The sequence below is a fragment of the Meriones unguiculatus genome, chromosome 8 (genome assembly GCF_030254825.1).
Source record: "Meriones unguiculatus strain TT.TT164.6M chromosome 8, Bangor_MerUng_6.1, whole genome shotgun sequence".
Classification (NCBI taxonomy): domain Eukaryota; kingdom Metazoa; phylum Chordata; class Mammalia; order Rodentia; family Muridae; genus Meriones; species Meriones unguiculatus.
The window spans coordinates 32401313-32423413 of NC_083356.1; the positions used below are offsets into that span (position 1 = coordinate 32401313).

The 22101-nt window shown below is 42.5% G+C and overlaps 1 protein-coding gene across 2 annotated transcripts in view; it reads left to right on the forward strand.

The window, feature by feature from the left end:
- Zfat (zinc finger and AT-hook domain containing) overlaps positions 1–22101 on the forward strand; it is a 197989-nt gene that overhangs the window by 158882 nt on the left and 17006 nt on the right. Inside the window, exons 12-15 of one of the 2 annotated variants that reach the window (XM_060389326.1) lie at positions 5965–6103; positions 14793–14911; positions 18593–18716; positions 21371–21501. In XM_060389326.1, coding sequence (XP_060245309.1) covers positions 5965–6103; positions 14793–14911; positions 18593–18716; positions 21371–21501 — 513 coding nt within the window. The remainder of the gene's footprint in view (positions 1–5964; positions 6104–14792; positions 14912–18592; positions 18717–21370; positions 21502–22101) is intronic. The other variant, XM_060389327.1, reaches the window with a different exon arrangement.

The window sequence follows — 22101 nt, forward strand, 5'->3', positions numbered from 1 at the left end:
TCTTTACATCCTGATTGTAACCCCTTCCCTCCTGTCCTTCAGGTACCCCCACTCTCTCTTCTCATCACTCTCCCCTATTCCTCAGAAAAGGGGGCCCCCTACCTACCCATCCCAGCTCATCAAGTCACATCAGGATTGAGCATGTCCTTTTCCCATGTTTAATTTCTTAGGTCTATCTCATCCAGGATGTCAAAGTTATATTATAAAATTTTGTTCCACATCCATAGGTTTCACACACTAAAGTCATCTGATACTGTCACCCTTTGCATAGAGGGGTCCATCTCAAAGGGTCAGCTTCACATGTTGTTTTCTGAGCCTTTAGGGGCACACCCACAAATGGAATGTAGCACTTATTTGCACTGATTAGACTTTTCCTGGTATAAATCCATGAACTTAGAAAGTTATTGTCTTACAAATTCAATTGCACATTTTTTAACTGAGTCATGAATAGATATCTTCTGAGAATTGTCTCATGACCCAAAGCTCACTCCTTTCCCATGTCCCCAGCAAATGAGCCAGAGCTTGCTCCTGCCCCATGTCCCCCAGAAGTGAGCCAGAGCTCACTCCTGCCCCATGTCCCTCAGTAAATGAGCCAGAGCTCTCTCCTGTTTCATATCTCCCAGCAAATGAGCCAGAGCTCACTCCTGCCCCATATCCCCCAGCAAATGATCCAGAGCTGACTTCTGCCTCATGTCCCTCCAGCAACTTGCTGAATTCAGCTGTTGTTATTTTGCCAGTGAAACTCCTCAGTGAGCTCACCAGAGCTGACCTCTCCTTATCTGGCCTGTGGACACTGGTAAGGTCTTTTCTAATTGGACTTCTCAGTGTATTTGACTATCTCTCCCACCCTGAGGACAGCAGTCTTAGACCCCACAACTTCAGAAATTTCTAATTCTTCAGCTTGAGCTCCCTCTCTGCCACCCTCCTTCCTGTCCATCATTCTGGGCCACCACTATAAAATATGTACAGAACTGCTAGTTCCTACACTGCCATATTTAACTATAGAGTATCTGCCAGATGCCCATGCTCAAATATACATCTATACCATAGAATTTTTTTTTTTTTTTAGGTGTGTTTTATATTTACGGCTCTAACTCCTCTCTGGTCCAGTGATCTAAACTTCCTAGTTTTGCCTCTGTAAGACTGGCATCATTTCTTCTCTTCTGTCATCTGACCTAGACACATGGATGACCCCTTTACTCAAGGTTTTTAGCCCCTTTCTTCCCAACATATCATCTCAACCATTGGATCCATTGGACTTCCCATCTCCCTCTCTTTAACTGGTGGCTTCCTTGAATAGTATTTATTTCCCTGACTCACTCTAGATTGGCTCTCAATGTGTCTTGTCTATACCACTGCAGCAAAGGATGATTGGTTCCTGCTTCATTCTTGTTTCTTTTAGTCTGTCCTCTATCTAGTTTCGAGAGCAATAGTTTGAAATGTGAACCAAAAAATCTATAATCCTGAATACAGGAGTATGTCAGAGTTAAAAGGAGGGGAGGAGAGAGGGGTTTATGGGGGGATACAAAGTGAATAACGTGTAATTAATAAGAGTTTTTTAAAAAGCCACATCATTCTGAAGTTATTATTTTGGGGATGCAGCTAGCATTAACACAGACATCAAGAAAAGGCACTGAATTTGTTTACTGCCCACATGGGACTGTCATTCTTCTGCCTGATGCCTAATGTTAGATCCTAGAGCCTAATGTTAGTGTTCCCACAGAGCACATATTAATAGTTGGTGTGTGTGTGTGTGTGTGTGTGTGTATGTGTGTGTGTGTGTGTGTGATAAATCAGCAATGGCCTTAGTCTCTCTATGTCCACCATGGTCTTTAGTTGATGGTTAACTCTGGGCTGGCTCATGTCTAGGATATCTGAGAATGCCAGCCTGAATCCTTCCCAGAAGAATTGGAAGGAAGGCAGAATGCCCAAAATCATGGCCAGTGAAAAACTAAATCATTTCTGTGTGATTAGCTCTGCCTGGCACTCCAAAACAGTGCAGACTAGAAGACAATAAGGCTATACACAAGTTTCTATATCACTTGCTGCTGCCTCAGTTTCCTTAGCAGTGATATGGGAATAATAATTGCATCCATATAAAAATGTGAGAATTAAAGGAATGAGTCCATGAAAAGCACAGTGACCTACCATATGGTAGCTCAAGGAATGTTAGATCAAACAGCTTAGTTATGTTAGACTCAGAAAGCTGGTTAATAACTCCAGTGTGACTGAACAGAAGCAGCAACTGATGGCTTACTGTTTGTTTGTTTTTTCCTGATTCCCTTTCTTTTGAGCCATAATCAGAACTTTTTTTTTTTTTTTTTTTTTTTGTTCTAAGTGATGTGGATACCATGAGCTTACGTGTCCCCCTACCTCTTAGCAGGACTCTGGTCTGGAGGCTCAGAATAAATAACTTCCCTTTTGAGGTTCAGTGTCATTTGCTGTTTGTAAGTATCAGGCTTAAGGACCAAGTTTTATGATTTAGTTTGCCTAGATAGAATTTAATTTTTGGGAATTCATATATATTCAGGCAGCCACAAGCCTGCCTATTCATCACGGAATCTCCAGGTCAGGGAACAGGTGTGATTCACAGCAGGAGGTTAGCAGATAGATGTTTCAGGTATGAAACGCTAAGACCTGACGTGTTGATGACAAAGCCAGACTTCAGGTCCAGCAGTGGCTCAGCAGTGGTATGTGTGCCTTCTCACCACCACAGCCCTGCTGCAAAATCCCCAGACTGACACTACTGTGGCTTCTCAACCTAGAATTTGATTTGCCAGCAAGGTTCATGTGTGGCTTAGTGAATGTAGTTTAGGACAGAGTACTCCAGCAGAGGATTTCATGGAGTGATGGAGAGGATTTAAGGAGCAGAATCAAGCCCAGGGAAGGGATTCATTATCTTTCTAGCCCCAGAACTGCTCACCTGGGAGACATCTGCTCAGCCCAGTGTCAAGCTCACTGCATCACAGCAACCTGATGGCCTTAGTCTCAGTGGGATGCAGTGGCAGAGTCTTCCCCTAAGCCTTTCAATATCATGAATTGAGATTATGATAAAAATCTGTAGCTTGGGGATTGCTCTCTCATTTGGCCTCATGTGTACTTTTTCCCCTTCAGCATACCTGTTTGCCATTTTTCTTAGCAGAAATTCTTCCTAGGAGTGGGCATGGGAACTAAAAGTCATTGAAATTCTCATGTGGCAATTTATCTGCTTTGCCACATGAAGGATGTAGGCTTGGCTCCACTGTCTGACTTTGGTTTGTAGGACCATTTCTTATTTTGATTGGCCTTCCTCTTTCTCTGCTGTTGCCTGCTTACCACCCCATGTGGGCAATATAACATTTTCAGTTTTTTTTTTCTTGATGTTTGTATAAATGCTAGCACTCCAAAAATAATAAATTCATAGTGTTTGCTTATTTAGAGAGGAAAGCATTAGAACATGGTGTGGCTTCTAACTTTGTGACAGTCCTTTATTGGACCTTTTGTTCTCTGTGCAGTTGATAGATGAAAAGTCCCTATAAGTTTTGCCTTTGTTTCTGGTCCCTGTGTCCAGACCACCAGGGTTCTGCAAAGACTGCTGACTGCTCTGCATGGAACAACACTAAATACCCTGTGTCCCAGGATGCTTTTGATGCAGGGTATTGTCTGGGAACTTTTGAAGCTTCTCTTTGTCTTTCTCTTAAGGATAGCCTTCCGGGGGGATGACTTTCTCTTTGGAGGATTCAGGCTGAAGATGTTGTTCAGTAACTTACCTAACAGTGAGAGGCCCTAGGTTGTGGTCTCCAATGCCTAAATTAAAATAGTTGGAATGGCCTCCTCCTCTGGACTGCAGTGGTAGGCAAAGAGGGGCAGATACTGGGAGCTTGGTAACAGAAGGAGTTGAGCAGTAAACGTGGCTCTGGTGAGCACCAGTTTTTTTGTGTCTGATCAGCAGGTTATGTGGGAAGATATGAATCGGAAATGGCTTTGAGTTATGCATGCAGCATGCCCCTGTGGGGAAAACCTACACATAGTTAGATATTTATAGCTGAGGAAAGACAGGGGATGATGGGTCACACTGAGCATTCACATCCAGCCATCAACGCACAGAAATGATCATGGAAACCAGAGCAGAAAGACAAAACAGGCAGTGCCTTAGAGAGGCAGCCCTCTCAGTTTCTCAGAGCTGAAACACTGATCTTGTAGATTAAAGCAGAGGCCATCAGCAGAAGATGGCAAAGCTGCTGTGTACTTTTATCCTGGGAGGTGACACCATCTATGGATATGGATCACAGGGTCTGACAAAACAGTGTTGGCAAAGCCTGGGAATTCTTTTCCCAGTAGCCTGTAGAGCCCTCTACGTAGGTCAGGAAGAAATGGAAGGCATGGATAGAAACTGGTTTGAAGAAGTGGATAGGTATGTAGTAAGGAGAAAGAAGACTTAGGGGAAGAGCCTACGTGTTTGTGTTTCCCCATCATCATTCCTCTCTGCCACTCTGTGGGAAGACTTTGGCATATTTGTATCCCTGAGAGGAAGAAGCCATTGCTAGGGGCTGGGGAAACTTCAGATCAGTGAGGGCATCCACCCTGCTGCACTGTCCATGTTCAGTCATTGCTGTTACTGCTTTAGTACCTCTGCATAATAGTGGTAAAAAGATGTATGAAATTGTCAGTCATGGAGTAAAGGTGGGCTTAGTAGACACAGTGATGTGTCAGCTTCTGTGTGTGCAAGAGAGTTCTTGTAAAATTCTTAATGGAAACCATAGGGAGCATCTTAGCTGCCAGACTGCATTCCACCCTTTCATCCAGAGCATAGACTAAGAAGGTAGCTATTATCCTCAGGTTTCCTGATGAGGAAATAGCTCAAAAACATTTTGTTCCTTGTCTGAGGTTCTACTGCAGGTGAGCTCCAGCTGTGAGGTTAAACATGCTTCCTCTAAACATCTCCCTGCACCATCCAGAATACTGAGGCCATTTTGCTCTCCTGTCCACTTCCTCTGTTACATCTGGACCAGAAGGCCACTGGCACTAGATAGGCCCAAATGCCAAACAGGGATTCCTGTCACTCTGTCTGTTCTACATACAGGGCATGATGACAGAGTAGGACACTTTGGTATGAGAAAGAGCCTGCCATGTGGCAGGGATCCAGGTATATAGCTATTTGGAGGATGATGCTGGGGTCTTCCTAAGAGACCTGGTGGGTGTTCCTTCCCTTCCTTTCATTGAGTCCCCAGAAGAAGTATGCAAGAGGCCAGACAAGGCTATGGACACATCTGTGATTTTATTCTGTAAGTGCCTCCTCCAACCCAAGTCAGTCTACAATGGGCTTTTGCCAGATACACCTCCTCGCAGCCTGGCACTGTGTGTCAGATGCTGACAGGAAATGTCATCCAGGAAGTTGTTCAGATGAAGGAACAGGGTATCAAGGGTTTGATTGTAACAGGGGCTGCTTTTAATGACACCCACTTAAAATAGTGATTGGTTCAAGTGTTGCTTTTTATTTATCTTCTTCAGTGACAGGCTTAGACAAAAAAGGAAACCATGCAATAAGGACAGCAAACTTGTTCAGTTGAGATCTTGATTCCTACCTTGCCTTGGCCACTTGGTGTTGTGCAGAGGCCAGATATATTGGTTAATTTTTATGTCAACTTGACACAAACTGGAGTCACTTGGGAAGAGGGGATCTCAGCTGAGAAAATGTCCGCACCAGATTGGCCTGTGGGCACGCCTGTAGAACATTTTACTGATTAATGATTGATGTGGATGGACCTGAATTGTTTTAAAAAGTAGGCTAGGCCAGCCATACTTTCTTTCCTCCCTGAGTTGTTTTTGGTCACACTGTTTTATTACAAACAGGAATAGCGACCCTAAAGAGGATAAGCCATTCCCTAGTGGCAGGGTCTGCCGGGCCAGCTCATTGCAGGCACACTGGGGGAAGTGGCCCTCCTGTTTACAGAGGCTCACATTTCCTGTTCCTTGTACCCCCAGCCTTTCCGCTGTGCCCACTGTCATTATTCGTGTAACATCTCTGGATCTCTGAAACGACACTACAACAGGAAACACCCCAATGAAGAATATGCCAACGCGGGTAGCGGGGAGCCTGCAGCCGAAGCCCTCATCCAGCAAGGTAAGCGAGGGGCCCAGGCCTGCTGACAAGTACCGACATTTGCTAGCCTCCAGTGTCTTTGTTCTAACCTGTGGACTTGGCATCAGTTAGCTCTGTCTCTTTAATGGCTGTGTCATAATCATCCTCATTATTCAACAGAAAGCACAAGTCACTATTGCAATGGTAATATGGTGAGCCAAAAGGATGGTGGTAAAAAGTTACCCAGTGTCTCTGATACCTACAACAGTCTTCATCAATACTGTCGTCCACTCTTTGTCTGTACAGAACGTTTGCAGAGTTCTAGAAATTTTAGGGTTTGTTTTCTTCACCCTGTGTTATTGACAGGAACATTTTGTTGTCTTTGTCTTTGTAATTGTAACTCCTGAGAATTTTTGGTGGCACAGCATTGCATGGAAGGGCTTAAAAGTTCTGTTGCCAAAAGGAACAAGTTTCTAAGTCAAGCCTTTCTTTTTCTCTTTTTAATTATTACTAAATTAATTATATTATTACATATAAAAACAGTAAGCATAAATACAACCTGCAGCATCATTCAGTGTTGTTTGTATATATATATATATATATATATATATATATATATATATATATATATATGTTTCTAGATAGCCAGGTAGGGGATCATTTCCTGGATCTAGATAGCCAGGTAGGGGATCATTTCCATAGAAGACCAATTTTCTCTCTCAGCAGTTGTTAATTGCTTTTAGCTCTTCACCCATGGGCTGGGCCCTGTGAGAATTTCCCCATCAATCTTAGGGTGTCAGCTGGTGTTGGAATTATTGAGGTCTTTTGTAGGCAGCCATGTTGTTGAGATTTCGTGGGTATAGCTTCTCTGTCATAGCTGGAAGATATGTTCTTACAGAACACTTCATGGTCCTTTAGCTCTTGCAGTCTTTCTGCCTCCTCTTCATTTAAAGAAGAGGCCCCCATGAGCTCCAGAGAGGGATCTAGACATGGGCCAGGTAGGAAGGAGAGATAAGGAGGGGGAAATGATATATTGCAATAAAAATTGGAACTAAAATTGTAATAAATGATGCTTTAGTTATACTTACAGTTGAACTTTGTGGGTTATATAAAAATGTATTTTGAGTACATAGGTACCTTAACCATCCTGAAAAAACATTTTAAACATTTATTGAGAATTAATGAAAACCTCCATTAGTATTAATTTTTTTCAGTTTTTCTTTCTGGTTTTTGTTTGTTTTGTTTTGTTTTTTTGAGATAGGGTTTCTCTGTTTTAGCTGTGGCTGTCCTAGAACTCACTTTGTAGACCAGGCTGGCCTTGAACTCACAAATATCTACTTGCTTCTGCCTGCCGTGTGCTTTCTGAGGGTTTTATTGAAAATAACCACAGATTATTACCGAAGAGGACATAACACACATACTACTTCCACATAGAGCACTATGGCGGTGTTTATGTCTCCATTCCAGTAATTTGTCTAAGATTGACTGACTGCAGTGTGTAGCTTTAGTCACTGTTCCTTATTAGCTGGTGACTGTGTGGAACTGAGGGAGGTTTTAAAAAACTGTCTGGTTACCAACTAGGCCTGTGTTGCAGCCAGTGATACTTATTTGTCTGATTAATTGTGAAGCATCATTTGCTGAACTGCCTAGAGATGCATCTCCATGTAATACAATGGGTTGTCTATGTCCAGCAGAATCCAATGACAGAGCAGAACAGGAATAGATAAGCAGCTAAGACTCTCAGGAGCACTTCAGAGCCATCCATCAGAAGGGATTGGAGTACAGGGCCTGTCATTTTCTTTAGCAGAAGTTTATGGAGCTAGGAGCAGGATGGTGCAGCAAAGAGGAAGGGTATTGGCTCACATCTTCCCTTTTTTTGTTTTTTTTAAATTTATTTATTTTTTTATTAATTACAGTTTATTCACTTTATATCCCAGCTGTAACCCGTTCCTTCATCCCCTCCCCATCTTACCCTTCCTCCCTCTTCTCCCATGCCCCTCCCCTATTTGACTGATAGGGGAGATTCTCCTTCCCTTCCCTCTGACCCTAGCCTATCAGATTTCATCAGGAATGGCTGCATTGTCTTCCTCTGTGGCCTGGTAAGGCTACTCTCACCTCAGGGGGAGGTGATCAAAGAGCCAGCCACTGAGTTCATGTCAGAGACAGTCCCTGTTCCCCTTACTAGGGAACCCACTTGGACACTGGGCTGCCATGGGCTACGTCTGTATAGCAGTTCTAGGTTATCTCCATGGATGGTCCTTGGTTGGAGTATCAGTCTCAGAAGAGACCCCTGTGCCCATCTCTCTCTTCTTAAACTGTGCTGTCACTCAGCCCATCCTTGCTGGACCCTCGATGGTAGAGCAGCATCGGCCACAAGGGTGGAGAGGATACAGTGCAGGGATGTCTGGCACACAAGACTGTTTCATTCCTAGATTTACCATTTCTTTTTTTTTTCTTTTCTTTTTTTTTTTCTGAAAATATCTGGAACTTCTGGAACGACTTCTGAGGTCTTCCTTTTCTGTGCTGTGATAGAAGTCAAGGCTTTTCACATGCCAGGCAAGCGTCTTACCCCTGAGATGTACCACTAGCCCTGTTGCATTACTTTTTATGACAGTCATGTTCAGGAATCATGGGGGAGAGTAGATTGACTTAGAGTCATCATAAATAATGAGTGGGAGGCTGGGGCTTGGTTTTTACATCTTTCACAGTCTTAGGTTTGATTGACAGAAAATAGATGTTCAATGTGGCTTGTGGGACATACCCATGGATCTGATTGATGAAGCTATCATTACTTTTAGACTTTCATCACTTTCTTGCAAAAAAAAAAATGTGCTGAATTTGAACTGTTTTATGCTTCAAGTTTTCTGTTAGCTTTCTAAGGCTTTCTAATCAATTGGCATTTCCTGACAGGACCTGGGCTTCATATTTTAGCTTTGAAGATCAGTGCTTGATCATTTTCTTTCATGTGTCTTTATCATTCCCCCTCCCCACTTCCCCACACCCTTACCTCCCTGACCTATTCCAGGGGCTTGTTAAAGTAAAAACCTAAATGTGTAATCATTCTTCTGGTACTGTTTGGACATTAGACTTCTCCTGAGCCCTATATGAAGCAGTTTATTCCTGGCTTATAAAATATGTGGATCTCATTTTGAAGGCAGATTTCTTTTAGGCATCCCTTGATCATCAATATGGATTTAAGGCATTCTCCTTTACAAATGTGTGTTTTGTACTGTTTGAGGATAACGTACTTGGATTGCTTCTGCAGACCCCCCATTCCTGTCCCTTCCCCCATGCCTGATTAATGTTTTCTGAGGGGCTAGGTCAGCAATCAAAGCCACTCAGGTGCTTTGGTGGAAAGCTTCATGAAGTCATAGCTACCTTCTGAGAGGTGTGTTCTACGATGAAGTTGGTACTTAGCAAAAGTTAGTTTGTCAGTGCCACAAAGCACACTGTCATATTTCTCTAGATTCTCTGTAATAAACAGAGGGTTGGGAGCCACACAGACCTGCACTGGGCTCTCTGTACTGTGTGGCTTTTGAACCAGTTGATTATCTTTTCTGAACTTGAGCTTGCATTCAGAATCATTAGAAAGGAGGACAACATCTACTTCAGCAGTAGTTACAAAAATTAGATCTTCTTCTCTTATACTTCAAGGGGTTTCCTGACCGTGGGGTAAATGCTTATGAATGCCCTAGGCTGTTGTATTTATCTATACATTTCCTTATGCACATGTCTCCTGAGCTTCTTCAGTGCAGTCAGCCCAATGCCAGCCACTGAAACTCAGTATCACACCAGGCGATTGTATGGTGGCACCTTATTGGAATTACTACCTGAGTTGGAACTCATTTATCTGTTTTGTTCAGTAGCAGTGAGACTAGGCAGCTCCTTTCATCAACCCCATGTTCTGATGGTGTGGCTAAAGAATATATCCATTCCATCTGAGAACAATATCCTGGGGGGGGGGCCATCAGCCCCTTCTCATAGTGGCTGAGTGCTTCTTCGGAGCCCTAGTTAGAGAGTCACTGAAGTGACAATAGATAATAAAGAGTGGAGATGAAACGACAGGAGGATGTCAGGAAGACTTCATTTTTAGCTTCTGCTAAAATTTTTGGTATTTTGAACTACTGAATTAGAAGAATGTAAGTCTGTATCCACAGGAGCCTTGTTTGCAAATGCATATCGTATTATTCATACTAATCTCAGGAAATAGCCGAGCAGAAAATTGTAACTGTTAAGTAGCCCAAAAAAGCCATCGATTTAATTTCTGTACATGTTTAAAATGTCTAAAAGCCAGATCCAATGAGTTATCAGTAGATGCTTTTAGTGGTGTGATGTTATGTCATTTATTGTTATTGTTGTTGTATGGGTTAATTTTTCCTGTACAATAGTCCTATAAGGTTGGTGCACTCATTCACCTGTTTTAAAATTAGAAGCTGACAGAGGGCAATAAAGAAGCAACCAGGCTAATCCAGTCTCCTGATTCAGTAGTTGGTGAAGCAGAAGAGAGGATGAGGATGATGCCATCCCAGTGTCCATCAACACTGGGATGCTGATTAGGTTGTCCCTGCAAGGTCTCACGTGAGGTGCTCCTTTTTTTCTCTTTATTCATAAGGCTAGTCGCTATGTTGGCCCAGGGTTAACTATGGGACTGATCTTTCACTTTGTCCAGTCTTTTCCAGTGGTCTCAGGTCCCAGGGAGAAGAGGGGCAGATCTTACTTGAGCTATGTTTACCAAGGACTCTGCATTAAAGTTCAGGGTATCAGCTCAGATAATGATAAAATATGCTTGTTTTCCTCTGCTGTAGTTTTCCTATTCAGTTTTTCTCAAGGACCCTATGGGAAGAGTAACTAGGTTTTGACACAGGATTCAGATAGTCCTGAGTTCTGTGGCCTGTGTGACTCACAGTACCTCAGGTCACTAGGAATAACACTTTCCCATTCAACATAAAATGAGAATGTTTGCAAGAAGTCCTAGTTCACATTTCACTTACTCAAAAACTATTCGCTATCTGAGTTCCTTAATGAAACTGCTTCTGCTCTGCTCCCTGAGTTCCTGTATTAGCTTCCCAGAGCTGCTGTAGTAAATGACTGAAAACAACAGATTTGTTATCATACAGATACGAAGATCAGATCTGCACAGTGAGGCTCACCAAACTAAGTTGAGATGTTAATAAGTCTACAGATGTTAGGGAAATGTCTGCTGTCTCATCTTGTCCAGCTTCTAGAGGTTACCCCATGCCTTGGCTTATGGGCCCTTCTCCCAACTTTAAAGACAAGATGGTCAGTTTTTCTCATATCACATCATTATGATGACCCCCTTCCCTTTGTTCTTATAAGGTTCTTTTGGTTATATCAAATGCACTCCATGATCCAAAATGATCTTCACCAGAGTCCTTAGCTGAAGTATGTGCAAAGTCCTTTTACCATGCAAGGTAATTTGTTGACATGTTCCAAGCAGTAATATATACATATATTTGAGGGACCCTTTATTCTGCCTACTATGCTGTACCTTCAATGAGGATATGAGAATTGGTATCTTCATCTTAGTAGAAGAGAAAACTCAGACTTAAGCATATAAGGAAGTCTGTCAGGCTCACAAGCATGATCTACCTGCCTGCCTCATGTTCAGTGCCATTCCTGAATTGATGCTATTAAACATGAAATGGAATTTTCTGTTATATCAGTCATCACCAAGAAGGGCAAATATTTTAATACATGGAAATCCTCTAGCTTTCCAATAGATGGGAATCTGTAAGGATTTAGGACTCTATGGTCAGCTTTTAAAGTTGTTCTTGTATATATGTTTTACCTTTCTCTTGGTTAATCAGTCCAGGTGAGGAAATTGTGGTTTGGCCATTTGCAACTTTACTGAGCAGCTCTCCAAGTCTTCTGTTGACCTTTACTGTGCATGCTAAGAAGTTAATTAATTGAAGTAGAAATTATTTTTCTCTGCTTTGATGTCAATTAACTGACATAGTTATACATTCAGGTGAGATTACATATTTCTGTTTGTTGTTCTTTAATTAAAGTTGCTATGGCAAAGGTTGAAGTTTTAATTAACATTGGGCATTATCATATTAAGCTCAGTTTTAACATAATATGAGGATGTTTTTTTTCTCCCTGAATTAGTTTCCCTAAAACAGTATTCCAATTTCATTGTGAAGCCTCCATTTGACCTCAAGAAGTTTGCTGTTGGTTGTTGCTGTGTTTAACTCTTTCAAGGAAAAGCAGGGTTGGTCTAGCTGTGAGCAAAGGTTGAGGCCCTCACTGGAAGTTTTTCAAAGATGGTCATGGGAAAAGACCATGATAGACCAAGATAGGTGACTACAAGAGTGTGTAATAGTCACCTTTTTGTTGCTGTGATAAAACACCACAACCAAGAGAAACTTAAAGAAGAAAGAGTTTATTCTGGCTGGCTTTTTTGTTTGAGTCCACAATGGTGGGGAGGATATAGCAGCAGGTGGCTGGAGCAAGAAGCTGAGAAATCACATCTTCAGCCATAAGCAGGAAGCAAAAAAGTAGAAGTGAAATAAGGCTTTACATTTGCAAAGCCACCCCTAGTGATGTACTTCCTCCAGCAAGGCTTCACATCTGAAAAGTTCTGTAGCCTCTAACAACACCACCATCTGGGGATGACGTATTGAACCCAAGTCTATAGGGGGGATATTTCTCAATCAAACCACCATTGGAGGTTTGATATATATGCTATATAATTATATATAAATATATATACATATGCTTTATACTTATACTATCTGTAAAAAGAGATTTTAAAAGTAAGAACTTAATTTGATACCCATTTCCAGACATTTTGGTGATGACTAGTGTCACCTGGCTTTGTCTCTCCTTTCTCCTGTCTGCTGTGTGCTTTTAAACATATCCAAGATGAGAGGACTGAAGAGCAGTGAGCCAAAGGTGGGAAGGAAAGTACTATTAGCTTCCAGTTGTGCAATAGCCAAGAAACTTCAGTAATAGACAGTGCTCTGTGCAGATTCCACTGACATGGAGTTCGTTCAAGGGAAGGTGTGCAACGTAGCTGCATGAGAAAGAGTTTGAAATTGAATGAAGCGTTCCCCTAAGAATGCCTGGCTCTTCATAAATTTATCCAAACAGACTCAATATCAGGACAGAATTCTTCAGAATGAGCAATAAATAAATAAATGAATATGACAGACCGAGATGTGCTTATCAGTTCAGCTCTTGGCTGCCTAAATCTCTATGATTCACTCAGCTCACAGAGGCGTGGGAGAAGTGGCTCACTTTGGACATCACTTTATGTACATGTCAGCGATGTGGAGAGGATTGTTTTTGAGGCTTTGTGATTGAGAATAAAGGTAAAAAGCTGGTGCAGGTGTCTTGAGTCAGAAAGATCTTTGAGAGGACAGTGAGGTATCATACTGCCTGGGAAGAATTTGATGGAAACTGGCCACCATTGTTGTTTACTGCATAGAATTCAAGCTGATTACAGCCTTGGCTTAAGGCAAATACTACTTCATAGTCCCAGGTCTTTGTTTAAAATGAAGTAATCATGCCCATGTTATTGGGAAGTGAGCATAGATTATGCTTGAGGTGTTTGACATGCATGCTCAGTGAGTAGGTATGTAATGCTGTCCTGCTAGTGCTGTTGTTATAGGAGAAAAAGATAGTCCTTATTGGCTTAATGACTGATCTGGACATTTGCAGTGGCAGCCATGAGATTAGGAGGGGAAGCAGCTTGCCATGGTAGAAGGTTGGATTATAAGAGCAAGCAAGACAGTATTGAATTAACACTGAATTTTCAAGGCAAGCAGAACACAGAACTAAATTAAAAGGTTGGGAGGATAAAGCCTTCCTTATAAAGTTAAGGTTGAGCATCATTGCTCTCAGGACACAGTATAAGGTTGAGATTGGGGAAAACATGGGTCAGAAGAGGGTGAGTCCACCAGCTCACCTTTGGAACTGCATAGTCAGCAGGCTGCAAAAACTCCAGCAGGAGAACTTTGGTAAGGCCATCCCGTCCACTGTTGTGGGCCCAGCCCCAGGTGGAGTCCCAACTCTAGCCTAGAGAGCTGGTCACCTAACACCAGGGCTGCAGTTGGCCTGCTCTGGATAGAGCTTACATCTCCTGCTAAGAGATGAGTATCCAGTCTTCACTTTAGTGCTGTAATGTTAGAAAAAGTCTCCTAATTAAAGCATCTAAACACTTCCTGGAACATGTGCAAAATTTAATCAGTAGAGTAAACAGTGACACTTCAGGATGTGACCAGCTTTTTAATTTATTCTTTACTGAGAAACTCAAAGGAGAATTTATACTCATGACTTAGCTTCTCTTGCAGGGGGTTTAAGCACCTGATTTTAAGCATTTGGGGGCAAAGGAGATTGACAAATCAGCCACTGCTCTTTAGTGACTTTTAAAAAATGTTATTTACAGATAACAACATGAAAGATTGATTTTAGCCACAATCCAGTTGGCCAAGGGGATTATGTTGCTCAGTTCTCTCTGGCATTTAAAATATCAAGCAGATATTAGGCTCTCTGCAAAGGCCTATATAAGAAAAGTGTATTAAGTTCCAAAATCTCTACCCTAAAAGCTGATATATTGTCCCTGTTGTGTTACAATCCTAAGGTACGCTTGAGTGTATGTGCTGGAGAAAATGTAATACACTTTGTAGATCCCACACATTTGGTCAGACCATGTAGCAGCATGCTTATTTGCTTATAAACACTTCTTTTTGCCTGTCTGTGCTTGCAGGTGGTCTGAAGTGTCCTGTTTGCAGCTTTGTGTACGGCACCAAATGGGAGTTCAACAGACACTTGAAGAACAAACATGGCTTGAAGGTAGTGGAGATTGATGGAGACCCCAAATGGGAGGTAACACATTAAGTGTGGTATGATCTCGACATGTTGAAACACAGGTGACAAAGCCAGGTGAGCCCAGGTGCTGAATAGTCAGCAACTGAGAGCCCTGGGTGTGTTCCTTGGAAATCTCCTGCAGCCATTTCAGATCATGGCTCCAGGTTCCTCTGAGTGAGATCTGAGCCACCTGGGTGACTCTTATTCTGGGTTGATTGGGGCTTTTCTGGGACTATTGTGTTGGCTTCTCCAGCTCACAAATCTTGTTTTAGATGTTGCACTCAGCAGACTGGAAGGCAAACAGTCTGTTGCTATCCTCATTGAGAGAATTGGAGAGGGCTCTATTTCCTGACTCCAGGTCCTTTTCCTCTTGGTCCTGCCCACTGAATCTGTTGTCTTTATGAATGCCAGCAGCCACCCATCTTTTCAAATAGTAGATGCCATAACCATGGACAGAGTGCAGTCATTCTGGGCAGGGCTTCTCAGACTCAACACTACTGATGAATCTTCATGATTCTTTGTTGTGGAGGACTATTCTGGACCTTATAGGAAACTTAGCTACAGTTCTAACCTTTTCATACCAGGTACCGGTAGCATCACCCTGCCCCTGTAGACCTCATTGAGACAATCACAGTTATTTCCAGACACTGCTAAGGTTCATCACTCTCTGGCATCACAGTCACCTCCACCTGATATGTAGACTTACAGGGTACCTGGTTATAACCAGTCAGGATTAAGGTCTTTGTAACAGTTCATAGCACATAAAAATAACGAGACCCTATGGCTGTGTTAGATTACTTTGGAGCATAAGGAAAGCATGGCTCCATAGAAAGAATGTATGTTAATATAGTTCACCATGAGCTAGAGGGAGAAATGGAATAATCACCTTCAAAGATGCCAAAAACCTTTTGACAGAAAACATTGTTCACCTAGACACGTTCAGTAGAACTTAGTGGGTGCTCCTTAAGATGACAAGAGTATATATCTTGGCCGTAAGCCAGTGTCTTGTTTCCTTTGGAAACACTAGAGGGCTTTCACTAAAATCAGAAGCAAGTAACTATGGAAACAGTGTGTTGCTGGATACTCTAGGGCCAAGACAAAGAGCTGATGAGTGTTGCAGTCTGGCCAGAGTGCTTGTCACAGTACTATGCTTAATCTGTGAAACTGTTTCCTGTATATATTATAACTGAGCAAGTGTGGAAATGTTCTGTATATAAACAGAACTATATTTTCACTGTTGGAAGATGTTGCAGTAAACAGAGGCCAAATATAGATGGAGCCCATAGTGCCAACTTAGAGTCAAAGAGTTACTTGGAACTCATGGTTTACTGTTGTTATTATTATTACTTATCATCATCATCTACATGTTAAAAATCCCTAATTAAAATAAAAATTCAAAATCCACAATGCTGTAAACTCCCAAAACTTTTGAATATTAATGTGGCCACAAGTGGAAAATTCCACATCTGACCTCATTTGAAATACCTGTGGAAGAAACAATGATTCTGATTTGCTTCAAAGCCATCATGGGTAGAGCTCCCCAGCAAGATGACACAATGTGTAATTCATTTTCTGTATAAGCCTGATGGTCTGAGTTTGATCCCTGGATCCCATGTAAAATGGAACACATGCACACACTCACACAAATCAAAGAGCCTGGCATAGACAATATGGGGCCAGAGGTGAAACACCTGATTATTATGAGTTCATAATTGCTTAAATCAGGTGATTGAGTGACAGGTATATAGAACTTTATTATACCTCTCTCTTCTATGTGTATTTGAAACTTTTTATCAATTAAGACTAACAAAGGGTGAGGTTTGGCGTGACAGGTTTTGAACCTGTCTGCTCTCTATAAGCCATTTGACCTTGAGCCTTTGTTGACTCATTGTAGCCTTAGTGTTCTCAGCCATGCAGTGGGTGGTTGATTGGAAAGCTGAATGTGCTGTGTTGTTGGTGCTGATGGCAGCCTCAGTATCGCACCACCAGAGATGGTGTAGAATTTGTTGTCTGTTAAGGAAACAGACATTGGAGTACCAATTCATGATGGAAAACCATCCCATTTCAGTCAGTAATCCCCAGCAGATTCTAGAACTATTAGCAGGGCTATGACCCTCACAAAATAGAACACATAAAAACACACACTGCCTCTCTAAGTGAGGCAGTTAAGCAGTGAGGAAGATGGGGACAGGGTGGCCCCCAGTGGAATAACACACCACTGCCTGGCAGTTTAAGTTGTCACTTATCTCATAGGAATACCTCACAGAGAGCACCAGCTTTACTTAATGCCATTATTACGTGGGATCCCCAGAAGGAGAGCAGTTCTTTCACCAGCTAAGGTGCTTGGGTCCATAGGTGACTACTTGTCTTAGGGTTTGATTGCTGCTGTGAAACACCATGACCAAAAAGCAAGCTGGGGAGGAAAGAGTTTATTCAGCTTATACTTCCACATTGCTGTTCATCACCAAAGGAAGTTAGGACAGGAGCTCAAGCAGAGCAGGAACCTGGAGGCAGAAGCTGAGGAAGAGGCCATGGAGGGATGCTGCTTACTGGCTTGCTTCTCATGGCTTGCTCAGCCTGCTTTCTTAAAGAACCCAGGACCATCAGCCCGGGGATGCCACCACTCACAAAGGGCTGGGCCCTCCCCAACTGATCACTAATTGGTAAAATGCCTTACAGCTATATCTCATGGAGGCATTTTCTCAACTGAGGCTTCTTCCTCTGATAACTCTAGTTTGTGTCAAGCTGACACACAAGAACAGCCAGTGTGCTGCTTAATGCTACTCTAAAAGTGAAATGTTCTTTTTTTTTATTCATTTCTGAATTCATTGGATATTAATTGGGTGTTTCCTTTATGTCAGACAGACATAAGCTAACTGAATTTTGTCAGTTGACTATGAAAGGACAATTACATGCTATTCTGAAACTCATGTTAGTTACTGACAAATGTTGGTAGAGCCTAATGGTGGCTTATATAAACTTTAGCCAGTCTGCCTTTTGTTCTTTATTGGTGAGATTCATGGTCTTCACCTTACGTGTTTTGTTTTGTTCCTTCTCAGATAGAGATATTTGTTAATATTCATCCTGTGGCTACTTTCTCTGCTTCTCTTTTTAAAGTATGAGATGACTTTTGACTCTCATTTCAGCCCTTCCTGCCCTCACACATGTACTGATACTGCAGAATAAGTCCTTCCACATTCCTTGTGGAATAATCTCATGGGTGTCAGTTGCCATGGGTCAGTGGGCTCTTACTGTATGGTAGGACCTGTACTTTACATGCTAAGTAACAGTGCATTCTTCTTTTCCCACTTTCTCCCATGGCTGATCCTTTGTCTTTGTCAGCTGCATGGCCAGAAGCCTTGGTATAAAGAGCAGATTAAAGATAGTGTTGATAGCAGTGGGAAGAGATGAAAACTATAGAAATATGTACTCAAATGTGTTCGTTATGGACAGCATGCTTCACTTTGTAACACGATCATGGGAGCAACAAATTTCCACTCAAAGTGGCATTATAAAATCATGACCCTTGAGAAAATGTTCTCTTTGGGAAACACATTTTTCGGAGCACTTGGCTTTTTTGGGAGAGCTATGCCAGTGACATGTGAAGTGCTGTTCTCTTGTATGTGTTTATCTCATCCTGGAATTTGGGGCTGCTCTTAATCTTTTGGAAGGATGCTGAGACATGATGTTTTTATTTAGCCAGCAACAGAGACTCCTGAGGAGCCCTCGACCCAGTACCTGTACATCACTGAAGCTGAAGATGTTCAGGGGACACAAGCAGCTGTGGCTGCCCTTCAGGACCTGAGATACACCTCCGAGAATGGTGAGGGCACACCTGGATTCCTTTCTCATTTCAGTGCTGCTCTTTACATAATGAATAAACCAGGATGTCTTTCTCGGTAAATGCTTCAGAGTGAACCCAGCCAGGGTGCCAACTATGTAGATCACACTTATTTCCAGAGCAGCCTTGGTGCAGCCATTCTTACTTAGTTGATGTAAGAATGGTTGTCCACTGTACATAAGTTAGTAAGAATCCTCCACTCAGGTAGCAGAGTTGGAGCCTGGTTTTCCTGACATTCCCCAAGGCAGTCCCTACCACCACCTCATGCTTCCTCTTGGAAGCACCCATTCCGTGGGGCTCATCTCAGGGTCCAGAGTGTCCAGGCAGGTGATAACAGTGGAGAGGACATGATGTACTATTGGGTCAGCCTGGGAATACTAATATACCTGAGTGCTCAGGATCAATCATGTGTTACCATTCTTCCCAAGAGGCATGATTTTTCTAAATCAAATGTGATGATTTTAATTTTTTTAATCAGTTAACAAACTGGACAGTATACTTGGAAGCAGTTGTCCCAAAACTCTAGGTATGCCAGAGCATACACATGTTGGAGACTGAGCCTGCAAGTAGGGTTAATGTGAAAACAGTAATGGGAAATAAGAGGAGGAACCTACTCTAGTCCTGATTTGAAATCCTCAGTCTCTGGTCCTAAGAAAGTTTCATCCAAACTCTGGTGGGCATTCGTTTCTGAGCATTTAATTGCTGCTGCCTGCCAGGTTAGAGGAGACTGAAACCATAGCACTTCTACTTTTGCAGCATCAAGACCAAGCTGTTAGGCAAGACCCCCAGTACTAAGTCCTAATGTGGGTTTCTGTCTCAATAGTAGTGATGTCTTCATCTGCCATGAGCACATATCCATTCACTCACTAATGTCATCCCATGGAATGTCATTGAGTGTCTACCTGCCCAGTAGTGTCTTTTTAAAGAATATCTATATACACATGCCCATTTGCCTACCCATTTGTCTTTCCTTAGAGGATCCATGAGTGCACAGTCTCTTGTCCATTAGTGTCTCCTTTTGGAGTGTTCGTGTGTATCTACTTCCCACCAGTGATTTTCCTTGGAGCATCCATGAGCACATGCCTACTTGCCCACCAGTGTGTTTCCTTGGAGAGTCCATGAGCATATGGCCATTATCCAATAGTGTCTTTTCTTAGAGAATTCATGAGCACATTACCCACTAGTGTCTTCCCATGGAGCTTCAGGTGCTGTTCACCTTTATAGCTCCACAGGCCAGACCTGTAGTTCACCCCATGCCTGCCTATTTGTCTTGCTTCTTATCTCTAGGCTGTCTTGTCTGGACCTGATTCTTCAGTAATCATAGGCTGCATCTCTCATCTCTATGGGACATTCTGTGGTTCCCTCACAGCACTTTTCTGCCCTACCTTCAGCATTTACTTACATTGTGTGCCATCTACTGGGATCCCACCAGACTTTTCTATACTGTCTCCTAAAGGCCCTCCAATACCATGTGTCATTCTGATTTGCTTATACGTGGGTCGCAGCAGCCAGTCAGCCCAGGAAAGATGCAGGGGGAGGGATTGTACTTTACTTCTATTCCCAGTGAGAACCATAGCTCCTGGACGAACAATGGTTGAGCTGGATAACGATCCGTGAGGAGGGAGGTAGAGGAGGAATCAAAATCTAACCTCACTGACTCACCAAAGTAAACATTTTCATCTTTGGAATTTAGAGTGCTTAGCTGCAAGGCACATCTGAATCATCCCCCAGGTATAGGTAGGTGTACTGTGGGATGGAGGAACGCTGTGTGGTATATTGTGAACATATGTAGGTCACCTGTTCTTAGGCCAATTCTACCTACTACACTGGTCATGTCAAATTCTCTTTCTCCAGTCTTTTACTGTTTGATTCATGTTGGCTCAAGGCCTGCCAAAAGCTGCCCACGAGGGTATAAACATTGGCAAAGACTTCATGGCATTATGAAGCACAGAGACCAAGCAATAATTTCCATTTTAGTAAATTAACGATCTGGGTGAGGGTGTGTTCAGGAGGATTACAGCTGGGCAGCAGATGGTGAGAGAGAGCAGGAAGGGTGTGCCAAGTTGTTGCCCTGATGATGTGGGCCCCTCTCTTTTGACAAGATTAAAACAAAAGCAAGCTAAAATTGGTTTGTAGTGCAGAAGCCCACAGGCTGGATAAGTAAGACATTCTTGGGTGTTCTGCCTGTCACTTGGCATGCTCTCAGTGTCCATCGGTGGTGCCCTCGGGGAAAACCAGCTCTGCACTTGAATGTGTCAACTGCTAATACTCAGTTGTGACACTGAAGAGCAGTTTGCCTAGCTATCATCAAGATTCAGTTCATCTGGGCTTTAGTTTCATGTTTGTGATGCCATCACCACAATGGTATGAGCTCTGCTTTTTATGCACAAGTGATCATATCATTATGCCATCCCCTTCTAGTTCCAGTCAGCTTTGAGAAGTTCTTGTAGGAAATGTTCAGTGAGCTATAAAGTACTGAACAAGTTATTTCTCTTGTCTGAGTATTTCATTTCTGAGAACTCATGAACTCTCTGGAATAGGCATACCCCATAGTCTTCGCATCTCCAGGCCAGTTTGGGATTGGATGCCATACAGTGCAGAGAGCTTAATGGTGTCCTCTTGCTTCTTTCCTGTAGGTGATCGACTTGACCCCACAGCTGTGAACATCCTGCAGCAGATCATTGAGCTGGGTTCTGAGACCCATGATGCCACTGCTGTGGCCTCAGTCGTTGCCATGGCTCCTGGGACAGTAACTGTTGTGAAACAGGTAAGGTCCCTCTGCTCAGAAGTATCTGTCTCCTCAAGTCACTACCCATCTTTCTCCTTTCACAACTTCAGCTTTCTTAGGGTAGAATTTGAAATGAAATTGGTTTAGTCTCCTTGGATTATTATGGGATTGTGTCTTCAGTGGCTCTGTTTGTGCAAGAAGTGTTGGAGAAAGGTTAGTATATTTTAGAAGCACCCAGGAGACTCTTCATTTCCTTTCAGGGAATCAGAGAATGCAATTGAGCATAATGAGAACCTACTGAGAAGTAAACTTGTAGGAAGTGTGGGGATGGCTAAAGATGGCCAGGAATATTTCCCCATGGACTGTTCTTTTAACAGAGAAACATCATTGCTTTCTATCCTTACAGGAGAGGAAGAAATTGATATTTGGAAAGAAAATTTGTTTCTACCAAGTTGTCACAGTGCTCAATTCATTCTGTCCTCCTCTGTCCTCAGTAGAGACTTTGCCAGTCTGTTAGAATACAGCACATGTGATAATCCATTTTCTCTCTGTTTACTCGTATCTATTTAAGTTCTTGAGAGAGTTAAGCTCATTTACACAGCTACTTTAAAGGCAGAGAACAAAACCAGTAAATGTATC